This window comes from Dermacentor albipictus, unplaced genomic scaffold, assembly GCF_038994185.2.
Source record: "Dermacentor albipictus isolate Rhodes 1998 colony unplaced genomic scaffold, USDA_Dalb.pri_finalv2 scaffold_42, whole genome shotgun sequence".
Classification (NCBI taxonomy): Eukaryota; Metazoa; Arthropoda; class Arachnida; order Ixodida; family Ixodidae; genus Dermacentor; species Dermacentor albipictus.
Genome location: NW_027225596.1, coordinates 1463728 through 1476529, shown reverse-complemented (window position 1 = coordinate 1476529; position 12802 = coordinate 1463728). Strand labels below are relative to the sequence as shown.

Sequence of the window (12802 nt, the reverse complement as noted above, 5' to 3'; positions counted from 1 at the left end):
ATTGGACGTGACGCAAGCGGCTCTACACGGAACACAAGAGGCCACACCTTTATTTCAGATGGACATGATGTGCCCACAAACGTTGCAATAACAGATTCTGTCGGAACCCTCTCGTTATTGGCCAGTCGATTGCAACGGTAGATGGCAATGACGCCTGCTGCGGATAGCTTGTCCAGGGTTTCTGTAGGACTTAATCGGGAGTCTACGCCCCGTACAAGACCCTTGGTGCACGCAAGGTGAGGCGGAATAAAAGCACTCACCGGGGTGGAAGCGAATGAAGTGCATTTCAAGAGGTCTTCTACACAGGTCTGGTCGGGTGAACGACACACTATACCTCCCCGTCCGAACGCTCGTACATCAGTGATGGTCTGGAAGTGGTTAGACGTGGCCTTGAGTGCCTTCTGGACAGCCTGAGGATTCGTGATCCTGATGGAGCCTCCATTGGTAGGCACAAGCGCCACAGGAATGGTGCTGACGCCACTGCGAAAAAATAAATCTATGGGCAATTCATTAGGTGGCAGGGATGCTGACCAGGCGGATCGCGCCTGGCCAGGAGAACTGGTCGACATCAGCTCAAGACGGCTGACGCAAGGAATGCCAATCAACCAGGAACTAAAATACGCTTATTGAGACACCTTAAACCACCCGATACTCAGCCAAAACACCACTGCAGGTCAACGAAACGGTCGCTCTGTCGAGGCAAGCAGGAACCAGGGACAACCAGGGATGTCCCGAGCCTCTTTCGTCCCGCAAACACTGGCAGGGGAGTTTCGAACACGGGCAGGGGAGTTCCTGTCAGCGTAGCTGACAGGAACGAGACTCGGACGGAGCTATAGCGCGCGCGATTATCGGTCATCGTAGTCTTCGTCATCCTCTCATCATCGTTCGCTACAGCAGCGCATCGTAGCAATATTTAAATATGTTCTTTCTCTGCACGGTGTTTACAGAGGAAATAAAAAGAAAGGCTGAAGCGCGCAAATACGAATGAGGTAGCGGCCGCTGGTGATTTTAATTCGCTTTTCCTCCTATTGCCAGGATTTGCGGAAATTAAGCATTAGTATGAATTAAAAGCCGTGCACATCCTCGGCAACAATGATGCAGTAATTTTTTAGCCGCAATGGAATATTAAGTGAAAAGGCAGAGGCAACTCAAAAGAAACCTCAAATGATGCGGGTGACAAAACTCCGGTAGTGACACTTTAGTGGGAAGGCTACAGCAGCGCCCGGATAGGGGGCTTGCGCCTCCACCCCCTGAAAAACTTCGGAGGGGGTTCGGGCCCCGGAGCCCTTCCGTAGTCGTCTCCTATGCGCCCGAGCTATTCCTGGAAGTTCATTTACACGAGGTACAAGAGTTCCCATGGCAGTGTCCACGGCATGTCGACAGCTTTGCTTCAGCCATTAGAGCAATCCCGAAAAACTGCATAGCAAGTCCGTTGTAGCAATATCCTGGTGAAAGTGGGTTCATATTTATTATTGTTCATGTCCACGCCACCGTACTCTGGTAATAGTAATGGGGGTGAGAATAATAATACGAAGAAATGTTTTTTCAGGTGCTGAATTTAACTGAAAGAAAAATTGATTTCTTGCATCCGAAGTAACCGATATGTTGGCATAAGAAAACAGCAGGGCCGGTATTTTGTAGCGATGCCTTTTTCCGATTCTATGCCAGTGGTCGGAGTGACGGTCTGCCCACATTATCAGCGGGATCGGACGGCCGTGTGTGGTGGATGATAAGAATAGCATAGAATAAGGCATAAGGCATCGCTACAAAATAGCGGCCCAGAAGATGAAACCTCAAAACAAGTTGAGCATGAGATGCAAAAAGAAATAAAAGTTGGAAATTCACATTGTCTGATCTCTGCATGTCACATATTTTGAATAAGTGTTGATTCGATTGCAATTGAGGTAGATAGAGATAATTTTTTACTTTTTGGAGCGGTAATTTGAGTCAGGACCAAGTTCACCCTAGGTCAGAGGATTCCATGAACCCTCTGGCTTGGGCGACGAAAATGCGCTGGTCGTCCAGGTAGTCAAAGCAAAGCTTGGTCTCCCACGTTTTGAGCGGTGGTATAGAAGTACGTTGCGTTGGGGCGCTGTTGTGCTTCTATGGGAAGGAAACTGTGCAAATACGTGCGTATGGGTATTTTTCCATATAGGCGGCGGAGAACGACTCCTCCCTCTTTGCTCAGGTTCCTGCGGGATGAAGTGTGTGTTCTTTTGCTTAGTCAGTGGTGTTACACAAGGTTCGAATAACTTAGGGCGATGTCATCAACGTTGGTGGCCGGGCAGGTCTTGGATGGCAGGAAATCCCGGCTGGTATACTTGCGGGTAGCGGCGTGTTCAGCCTCATTTCCTGCCGCGTCCTGGTGTCCTGGAACCCAGTTGATGCGAGGGTCGGGGAGCGGGGTACTTGCGATGAGATTCTGAAGTATTTTGAGTGTCTTTTCTGATACGCGTCTTCTTTCACAGTTGAGAGCTGCTGCTTGGGAGTGTGTGCGGATTACTGCTACTACTTCAGGGCAAGTTGTTATCGCCAGAGCGATTTCCGTTTCCTCTGCCGTCTCGTCGACTTAGCTGCGAGCTCTTTGTCTTGGTGATCTGTGACACACATATGGCAAAGGCATTTCATTTAGTATACCAGGCAGCCCCCCCCCCCCCCCCCCATCGGTGCACCTCTTATCCGGGTGTTTCACGCATTTGTTGCTGAGCACGCGGCTGGTCCTTTTCCAGCGCTCCATATGGCAAATCGGATGTATACTTTGCGGGATACGTGCAACGCAGTGCCCGTGTGATTCTTGTTTTCTTGTCTCCTTCGGTAATGTTGCTTTTACTGTAGGACGCGTAGAACTGCATGGCCGATGAGTATGAGTCTGAGCCGCTCTGGTTCGTTGATTTTATGAGCCTCGGCGAGGTCTTCCCACGTGTTGTGCACGCCGAGCTTGGGGAGTTTCTTCGTTGATGCCAGTGGCGCGAGGGTCAAGACAACTTTGATTGCCATTCGAATGGCGATATTTAGTTTCCCGATTCCTGCCGGCTTGAGTGTCAGGCAGACAGTTTCGTAGGTTATGCGGTCAATTAGAAGAGCTTAGATTGTCCTTAGCGTGTATTACTCCTTGTGCCCACTTCATTGGCTTGTGATCCTCTTGACAAAGTGTGTAACCTGTGACGGTCTGTGCTGGAGACTCGGGGAATATAAAAATAAGTTATTGTGTGTCACGTGCCAACACAACGATATGATTATGAGACACGCCGTAGTGGTGGAGTCGGGAGTATTTTGACCACTTGGGAATGTTTAACGCGAGCCCAATGCACAGTACACGGGTGTTTTTGCACTTCGACTCCATCGAAATGAGGCAGCCGCGGCCGGGATTTGATCCCGCAACCTCGAGCTTAACAGCGCAACGATATGAGCACTATGCCAACACGGCTGATTTGAAGAATATAAATTGCTGAGAGCATCATGAACACTTTCGCTTATCACTTTTAAGTGATTCCCGCTGCCCGGTGTCGTGGGCCGGGAACTAGCATTAAGCACAAGGTGTGTTACCGGTTTGTCAAAGTAAATCAACAACCGCCCAGTTCTTGGCCGAAAGCCCACGACGGGTATGTGTCATTTGTGCAGAAGAACAACAAATCAGCAGCCTTCGTCCCTTCAGCTGGCGGCGACAGAATAAATCGGGGAGCTTGTCTTGTCTTGTATCTTAAACAGTGGCGCATACCCACTACGGGAGGATTGGCCAAGAAGCAGGCGGTTTTTCGTATGCTTAGAAGTAAAGGGAAACTAGATTTGAATAGTGGGGCGTGGGACTACAGAACTGCCATTTGGAAGTGTAATGAAAATTGGTGAGTGCTTGCCGCTGCGCGAAGAAGTCGAAGGTGGGACTCGTGCAGCGCCGCGTGATGTCGACGGTTGAGGTTCCTGTTCGGTCGGGCTCCGACCGAGGCCGGGGCGACGGCGACCGCCAGCCGGAAGCACCGCAGGTGGCCGTGGTCGCCTCCTGGCACAACCTGGTCCGCCTCGATCAAGAGCACGATGACGCTGCGAGAAACGAGCAGGTCAGCTGCGTCATTTACCGTTCTCGTGCGAGCCCTGTAATGCCCACCATTTCAATGGGGTCTGAATGTTCGCGCACATTCCTTTCGTGCGAGTTTGAAGGTGCAATGTGGAAAACTTATCGGATGCCTTGACCCCAATGTGTTTCTATTCAATTCTATTCAATTCTATTCAAATTATTGTGCCATAATCGCATTTCACCGCTGTTCCTAGCCACGCTCTTTATTACCAGGACTATTTGTTAGTTGGTGTGTAGCAGAGGATCCCAACCGAGTCGACCAGTTGTGCGCAACGACCCAGTTCCGCAATAGCGCTGCACCTGCTCACGAAATGTCCAAAGAGGGACTTTCACTGACTTTTGTGCGACAGAAATACTGTATATGTAATGCAGATCATTAGTGCCTGACTTGCGCTGACGTTGTGCTTCTCGCGCTTCATCTAGTCTAAATGAGCACCCGAAAGTGTCCCTCTTACCGCACGGGAACAGTTGCTAAGCCAGGAAACGGGCAAGAACAAAAGACGAGTGAAAGCTCCACTTTGACGATCGCGCCTTAACTACCTTTGACGACACGGATTTGGACAGCGCCTACTCGCAAATAATTAAGATTCTGTCGACGAAGAATTGCATTGCATAAGAAATAAACTAAAGAGTGAACTTAGTGAGTTTTCATTAGTATTCTCTACAGAACAACCGGACAAACATGAGGCAATACTTTTAAGTCTATGACACTGAAATACGGGTGCTGCATTATGCGGGCGACATTCAAAAGGAAAAACTGTTGCCTTATTTTCTCTTCTAAAAAGAATCGAGCTTTTTTCACTAAATGTTGAAGTCAGTCTTGCAGAGATATACATGAGAATTCCGAAACAATTTTGTGTTGTCATTAACGTGCCTTTCCCTAACCAGCTGGTTGTAGCGCTGTACATGTTGTGCGTGAAAACAACCGCTAGGTAGTCACACTGCTTCTTAAACTGCTACACTACCGAAGCTGTACTCCTGATGTGAAGGAAAATGGCTGTTATTAAATAATATTAGTATACCGTTATTAAAAATTTAATGTGCATCTCTGCCAAATAGCGAAACGGATAAAAAACTCCAGAATTAAGATGCGATCGTCGCGAGAAGGAATTATCTGATATACGACGCACTCGTACGCGTTAATGTACGGTCTTGCTTTTCTAAACACCTATCATAAACACCAATATATGGAAAAATGGTGGTAGAAAGTTGGTCGATTCGGGGCTGACAATTGTGGGCTTTCAAGAACGCCTCGACGTCAAGCTGCTAGGTGGTCTCCGGATTAAAGCGGTCGCATACACGTGGTAAGTGTACCTAGAGAACATTTTAACGTGAGCAGTCAAGAAGACAAAGAGGGAGCTGGTGCCAATACGGTGCGCTTATCATTATAACTTCAACAGTTATTTCACTGGAATTGTGGTCTCGATATGCATATTTTATGTGCGTTCGCACCCATCCTGCTCAAAGCATCGCACTGTTCCTCATGTCTTTATCAGATATATTGACAGACGTTGCACTCTCACGCATTTCTTACTTCTAGTAGCTTCGGTTTTTATTATTTCACATAATTACTAGTTTAGCTTTTTGTCTAGCTAAAATTACGCATTACTTGAACAAAGAACTAGTGATATTTTACACAGGTTTGATCGTCGTGGTACTTCTTTACATTCAGAATAGGCTATTCTAGTTTTTAATAAAACAGTCATCGCTTTGTCCCATAATCTTTGATTTCATATAAGGTAATGGGAGATATTAGACAGCCGATTGCTCACATTCAAGAAACTGATTGCGATGCTTGTACGACCAGGTAAGCACAATCTTGCGGTATATGGGTCCGTCAAATGACACCCCTTATTTAGTCTATCTGTTGCAGAAAAAAAAATACAGAAAAAGCTTTTGCGCTCCCTGATCTAGAAATATTGAGACAATGTGCCGTTCAATGCAAATACAATCGAAATAATTGTCTTATCATGCACGCGTTTTCACTATCGCTAGTGTTAATTTCTGCACGAGTAAATAAAGCGAACGTGTCGGCTAGTCGGTTGAACATCTTGAACTGGGGAACAGCGCTACGTTTGACCGAGTGCTTCTTCTTCGCCCTCGTCTTTCGCGCTGTTGCCTAGTTCAAGTCATTCCGTCTGAGGCTTTTTCAAGAAGGCTTCTGCAGCCAAAGCTTGCAAGGCTTTCGGATACCGAGCTCCAGGCGACCGTTGCTTATTCGTTAGGCTTCTGTGCGTTGTATTCCGGTACGAATTTTGGACATTGCCTAGAAACGAGTTAGCAACTTCACTTTGTGTAAGATTTGCAATCTCAGCTCTGTGGTAAAACGGGTTTACGGACTCTGCGAGGATATGGTCGCGTTGTAGCGACGGCGGGAAAGCAGACAGCAGCGAGAACTGGGATTTACGAAACGAACTCCTCAGCGAGCGCACTTGTGCCCCGAAAAACGAGGGACACTCAAAGCACAAAGATAAGATGAGTATACAGTCGGCGATCGATCTTAAGATTCGTTAGGCGACTCAAGCACGTCAGCTATTTCATACGCGACTTGTCAGAGATTACAACGTAGAAATTGCTGGTGCTGACGTGCCTCCCGGAATGCACAGCACTGTCGCGTCGCGCATGCAATCTGATCATACTAATTTGGGCGGCAGCAATTGAGAATGTTCTGACATATATGCCGGCGCGCTCTGCACTGACCGATAAAGTTATAGGCCAAACTAAACATACGCTTGCAGGCAGGCGTAAGCTCGCGCCCGAAAGCCTATGCGGGTGCGCAGACATTGCGAGGCAGATAACACGCGTCGAAGTCCGGCGCGAGTACACATACCTCCTCCAGATGTGCTCTGCCTGCCTGAGAAAAAACAAAACAAAAAGAAGCTTTGTTGGACGATTAAGCTTCGCCTTTAAGAGTGGAACGCGATAGTATTCAAACGTCCCTGACTGCTTCTCACGCTTCCATGCACTTGCAGCTTATGTAACCGTAATGTTTACCAGGAAACGCTGGCGGTGAACGCTATGCACGAAGGTGAGCTTTCTGGTAGAAACGCGGCCTCTTGCATGGGCTAATCCGGGAGGCTGTGCAAAGCTGCATGAAAAAAAATTACGTCATTTTCACGTTTCTGTTACTGTTTCGCACTTTCAGTACTTATGTCTGAGAAGATTTAACAGAAAATGCGTGAGCTGTCGGTATTTTGTTCCAGGAGGTTTGTTTGTGGGTTGTCATTCTGAAACTTCCGAGGATGCCGACACTGGAGTTTCTGCGACACGCAGCCCTTCAGGCTATTGCGTTAAAATACGAAGCATTGTCTACCTCAATGAATACAGTGAAACAACTGAAGCAAGTGGGCGCGCGCTTGTAAGTTCAAAACGTCACTGCTCGCAAGGCGGGTGAATTCGCGCGCGCCGAATTCTAACTTTGGCGCGCTGGCAAGTGTACGCGGATTTGGACCTTAGCAGTTGTTAGCAGGTTGAAGAGGGGTCACCTGAAAAAGGATTAACAATGTGTGCGTGTCAATTTTTTCCAGCAAACACGGCGATCACTGAAGTGAGGGCAGACACGTAGAAGATGAAGGCGAGTCGATTCAGTTTGCAATTCGAACTTCGGAGATAGAGGGTGAAGGGTTGCTGAATAAAGCTGTAAAAGGTCGTTCTCGCTGGTGCAAAAGTTCAGGCAGAATAAAATCACAAGCGTTATTGGTATCTCAACATACTGAGAATGTTGGAGCCGTTCAAAGAGTCTCCTAAGAGTCCAGGATGCTGGAGTAAGAAACATAAGGCTAACTAAAATCTTCAGAACAGGTTTCAACGCATGGCACTTGCTTATGAATAAAAATGTCACTGTTGCATTCTACATATGGCAAGTTATATGAGCTAAAGTGAAAACCCCCAAGAGTAAAAGCAACGGAGTTCTGAAGCTCAACTGCGCCCGTAATTCAGCAAGGCAAGGAATCGATTTTTTTTTCAAGTGGGCTAGTGCGGACATTCTTCGCAAGCGTTCGCAGTTAAACAGCAAAATGTAGCGAGTTTTCTACGAAGAGGCAACATTGCCATGCCTTGAAACATGCACTTAGTTGTCCTTTTCTCGAGGACTGCACTTCGCCCGCTAGCAAATTGAAGGTATCGCTTGGCGCAAGACGGGCGTGATTGATATGGAGCTTACTCGAACGTTATCGTTGACTCTATCAGTTGCGTATGTTCTCGCCGCACCTTGTATAATGAGATTGTACGCGAGACACGAATTGTGGAGTACTCTCTGAGAGGCACGCGGACACCAGTGAATGTTTTAGAACCTTTGACGCGTCGTGTGTAAAACCCAACGCGCTTGACCCGCAGGTCACATGTTCGACGATCGCCGACTGGGCTCGCCGCTATCGTTATGGTTTTAGGGTAACCTGTTTTGTGGGCACAGATTCCCACAACAAAGGGTTAGAGTCGTGATTCACAGTTTTTTGCTACTGTGTTTTTCACCGCCACTGCAAAGTGACAACATAGAGGCAGAGATCCCTTTCTAAAGTGGGAATAATGCGATTCTTAATTGAGAAGAGCGACTTGTCTTGTAATTCAATTGAAGGCTTGGCGAAGCTATGTTCAAATCGCGTAAAGTAATTTCGGCATATTTTGACCTGTATGACCTAATACGCCACAGAACGTTCTTTGCAGGGGGCGTGAAAGTGCGCGAGGGGTTTCTAATCATGTCAGCCTCTCTGTAAGGGATGTCTCAAGGAATATCGCATTTTTTCCTTACTTGAAAATGTGCAAATCGGTGTAGCAGAATTATGCATTGCTGATTATTCAGCAGACTAGTACAAGGAAACTTTACGTTGTGATTGTCCTCTAGGTAACGATGCAATGTTATGCGGGCAGCGCTAAAGCGGCAAAGGACCACACATACACGCACACACACACGCACACACACACGCACACACACACACACACACACACACACACACACACACACACACACACACACACACACACACACACACACACACACACACACACACACACACACACACACGCCGCGAATTCCAACTCCTAGCGAATTTAGTGCCAATGTCAAATGCAACCAATTATTTACAAAAGTTAGTTGCAAGTTGGCTCGCGTTCCTAGTTCGTATCTTCGTAAGCTTTGCCCACCCGTAACCGCAGGAAACTCATTATGTGCAGCCCGGTGGAAGGCTGCTGGACCGGGTGGTGAACCACAGCATCACGCTGCTGCGGGGTGCTCCCAAGGCGGCCACATTTCTGGCCATCCTCTTGGGCGCCGCCATGTTGATCAAGTTGATGACTCTGGCCGACGAGACGGTCGCCGCACGTCGCAGCCTGGTGCGCGGCCATTACGACCTGCTGTCGACGTTGCGGGCAGTGTGCGACAGCCACGCCTGCCAGAAGTATGGCTGGGAGGTGCACGCGTCGCTGGACACGTCCCGCGATCCTTGCCGCAGCTTGTACGACTTCGTTTGCGGCCGCTGGCGACGAGGAGCCGCCGTCCCGCCCGTGCGCGAGATGGTCGAAGCAAGACTGCTCAAGGAGGCACTGAACACCGTCCTCGCCACGAACTCGGTCACGCCTTCGGTCAGACCGGAAACCGTCTCCGACAGGGTGACTGGCCTGGTCAGTTCCTGCTTGTGGGCCAAACGCGATCCGAGCGAACTGCGAACGTTCCTGACGAAGCGCGGCGTTCTGCATCATCAGTGGCGTAGCAGTCCTCACGCGGTGCTCCGTACACTGGTAGACCTGTCTGCAAACTGGGACATCCACGTGTGGTTCCAATTGCGCATTGATTCGTACGAAAACGAGTCGGCCACGGTTTTCATTGGCCGGAGCAAGAGCCTGCGAAAATGGGCAGATGTTTTCAGGAGGACCGGAAAGAACAAGAAATACAGAGCGGGCGTTGAGGGGGCCTTCAGAGTGCTAGGTCTGCCGGAAAAAGAAGTAGCCGCGAACGTGACGCAGAAGGGATCGATGGACGCGCTTGTCAGCACTCTCCTCAAGAACGCCGAGATGATCCCCGAAAGAGGGCCGCTAGACTTGCACCTCGAGACGATGGCAGAAACGTTGACGCCGGCAGTTTCTGCTAAGGCGTGGGTCGATGCACTCCGTGCTGCCGTGCCTCCAGCAGTGAACATCTTGGAAAAGACAGTTGTCCGCGTTGAGAGCACGAGGGTCCTGCGCACTTTGAACAGCCTGCTGGAATTTGGGAGTCGGATGCCAAATGATGTGGCTCAACACATCGCCTATCGGACATTCACGAAGATTGGCTGGATGGTCGACGGCAGCAACTCCACCGTCCGTGACAGCCCACTTCGTTTAATGCCGGCCAGGATGACGAACCGGTGTCTGCGCGAGGTGGAGCGGATGACGGGACTCGCTTGGTTCAGTCTGCTTACGGCCCCGCACGTTGAAGGACACTCGACTCGCGAACCACTGGCCTTGATTCTCCCCGGGAAGGCTTCGCCAACCAGCATCGGCAGCCCTGCGGACGCGTCGGTGGAGCTGGGCGACCTTCCAGCGCCGCAGAACTCGTTCTTCGCCGAATGGGTGGCGTTCAAAGAGGCGAGGCGCGAGCTGACAGCTTCGGGACTCTACGACATCCTCAGAATAGACGGCGTGCAAGGCGACTTGTGGCACGAGGAGCGGAACCTGACGGTGGAGCCACTCGTCTTCTCTTACCCATTCTTCCACACCCAGCTGCATCCCGTGCTGAACTACGGGGGAGCCGGAAGGCTAATAGCGCGGGCTCTCGTCGGCCTCGTTTCGCCTAACGCCTCGGCGAAAACGACCGAAGAGCTGGCCGTGTCAATGGCTCTGCGCGCCCTTCGCGATGCTCTGGGCGGTCACGTGGACACATTCATCAACAGCGCCGCAGTAGACCGACTGTTTTTCATGGCTTCGTGCTATGCCGTCTGCGACGCAGAGGATGTAGCGGGAACGGCACGTCGCATGTGTGACGCTCCCGTCATGAAACTGCGGGCGTACCGCACAGCTTTCGGGTGTAGCCCTCCGCGAGGGAGAAAATCGAGGACTGCGCATAATATGTTTATCGACTTCGGTCGCTAGGCACCTCACCGCGTGCTGCTGCCCTCATGTTAATCTCGCCAGCGTCACGTTTCCGTTTCATAAAACTAAAGAAACGTGTAATATATGTACGAGTAAAATTCGTAAAATGACTAAAAGATTCCTAAGGCACAGTTTTTGAAACTTCAAAGTTTACTTTCTCTTAGAAGTAGCACACAAGTACTATAGAGGAATCTTCCAAGCGTGATAACGCAACGCGCTTTCGTCGACTGTTTCGTGCACCCCCTGACGACGTACTCAAGTGTGATGTAGGTGACCAAGGCGCGACATTTCGCAGTAATAACGTCGTAACGCTAATTCGTGCCTATGGAAAGTTGGCTTACTGGTGTTGTCTACGTAACAGGACTGAAGGCTGTACGCATCTGATATGCCACGTAATAACTAAAAATGCGTTGTAAGTCGATAAACAATTAGAAAGCATACAAAGGCAGAGTACAAAACTGAACTCACTAGTAATTTTGCGTTTATCCGTAAAGCAGTCGCACAGGCCGTGAAGAATGCGCGTGTTACAATTTCTATATAAGGATGTTCAAAATCAAGCGTTATTAGGATTGCCAAATTGGGCAAGTTGGTAGCATTCACTCTTTTACAGACCCACTTTTTGACATGGACAGGTGAAGTAACACAGGGCATGTGCTGACTACCAACTAAAGTTATTACAGTGAACAACTTTTTAAAGATAAAATTGTGGTAAATACAAAACTAAATAAATTCCGTTGGTAGTCAGCACATGGTTTGTATAACTTCGCCTATCTGTCATATCAAAAGAAGCCAACAAGCACTGACACCAAGGACAGCATAGGGGAAATTACTTGTGATTAATAAATGAAATTAAGAAACGCAAACTTAATGGAAATTAAAGTGGATGAAGAAATTTTGATATGACTAATAAAAATCGGGCCTCTCGGTTAACCCCCTTTCTTTTCGTTCACATATCCGTGTGAGACAGTAGTCTAAACCTGAGCGGCGTGCAATAACAAGGTTACTATGACTACCAATTGGGCTAGTGCAGAGTAGGGTATAACCCCGGGTCGACGCTTGAGGCCACTCCTCTCTGAACAAGGTTGTACCAGTTTATACATGCGACTGTCTTTACACGAAAGCACGTTTTTTTTTACACATTGCTTTTGTAGCTTGTGGATGAAGTGCACGGATATTTAATAGCTGATGGTGCAGTAAGAATCATAACATGTTGCTTCAGTTGTACACCTCAAGAAGGTCTTTTGACATGCTTCTTGTTTCACTCTTCTACAGTGCTTGCTTGTTCATTGCTTCCAAAATGTCAATGAAAAAGTGCCATGCAAAAATTTTTTTGTTTCATTGAACACCACATAATTCAAAGCACACGTCCAGAAAAGATAATATAGTTACTGACCCAGCACACCTTTTGAAAGGAATAAAAGCTATGTACCAGGAGATAGCAGGAATATTTCAGTCGGGAATAAAAATAATAATTCCAAGTGTTTTATATATTTTAACACTGCTTTAAAGGTAGTTAAATAAGGCAATATCCTGCATCAATGATTGACTGGTTTTACGTTTGACAACCACAGAACCCTCGTATTACATAGTGCATGTCGATGTTAGGCATTGCCTTCACAATAACAGCTTCTAGAAAGTTTTTAACTATTTGTGGCTGTAGTTAGACTA

The 12802-nt window shown here is 48.3% G+C and overlaps 1 protein-coding gene across 2 annotated transcripts; it reads left to right on the top strand.

The window, feature by feature from the left end:
* The first annotated feature begins 3826 nt into the window (after positions 1–3826).
* Positions 3827–12002, top strand: LOC139052901 (uncharacterized). Of its 2 annotated transcripts, none has more exons than XM_070530059.1 (2): positions 3827–4055; positions 9224–12002. In XM_070530059.1, the coding sequence occupies exons 1-2, from the start codon at positions 3900–3902 to the stop codon at positions 11132–11134; spliced, it is 2067 nt and encodes a 688-aa protein (XP_070386160.1). In that variant the 5' UTR covers positions 3827–3899; the 3' UTR covers positions 11135–12002. The 2 variants fall into 2 exon arrangements, with proteins under 2 accessions (XP_070386160.1, XP_070386161.1); XM_070530060.1 differs by having other exon boundaries at positions 3828–4055; positions 9242–12000.
* The last annotated feature ends 800 nt before the right edge of the window (positions 12003–12802 follow it).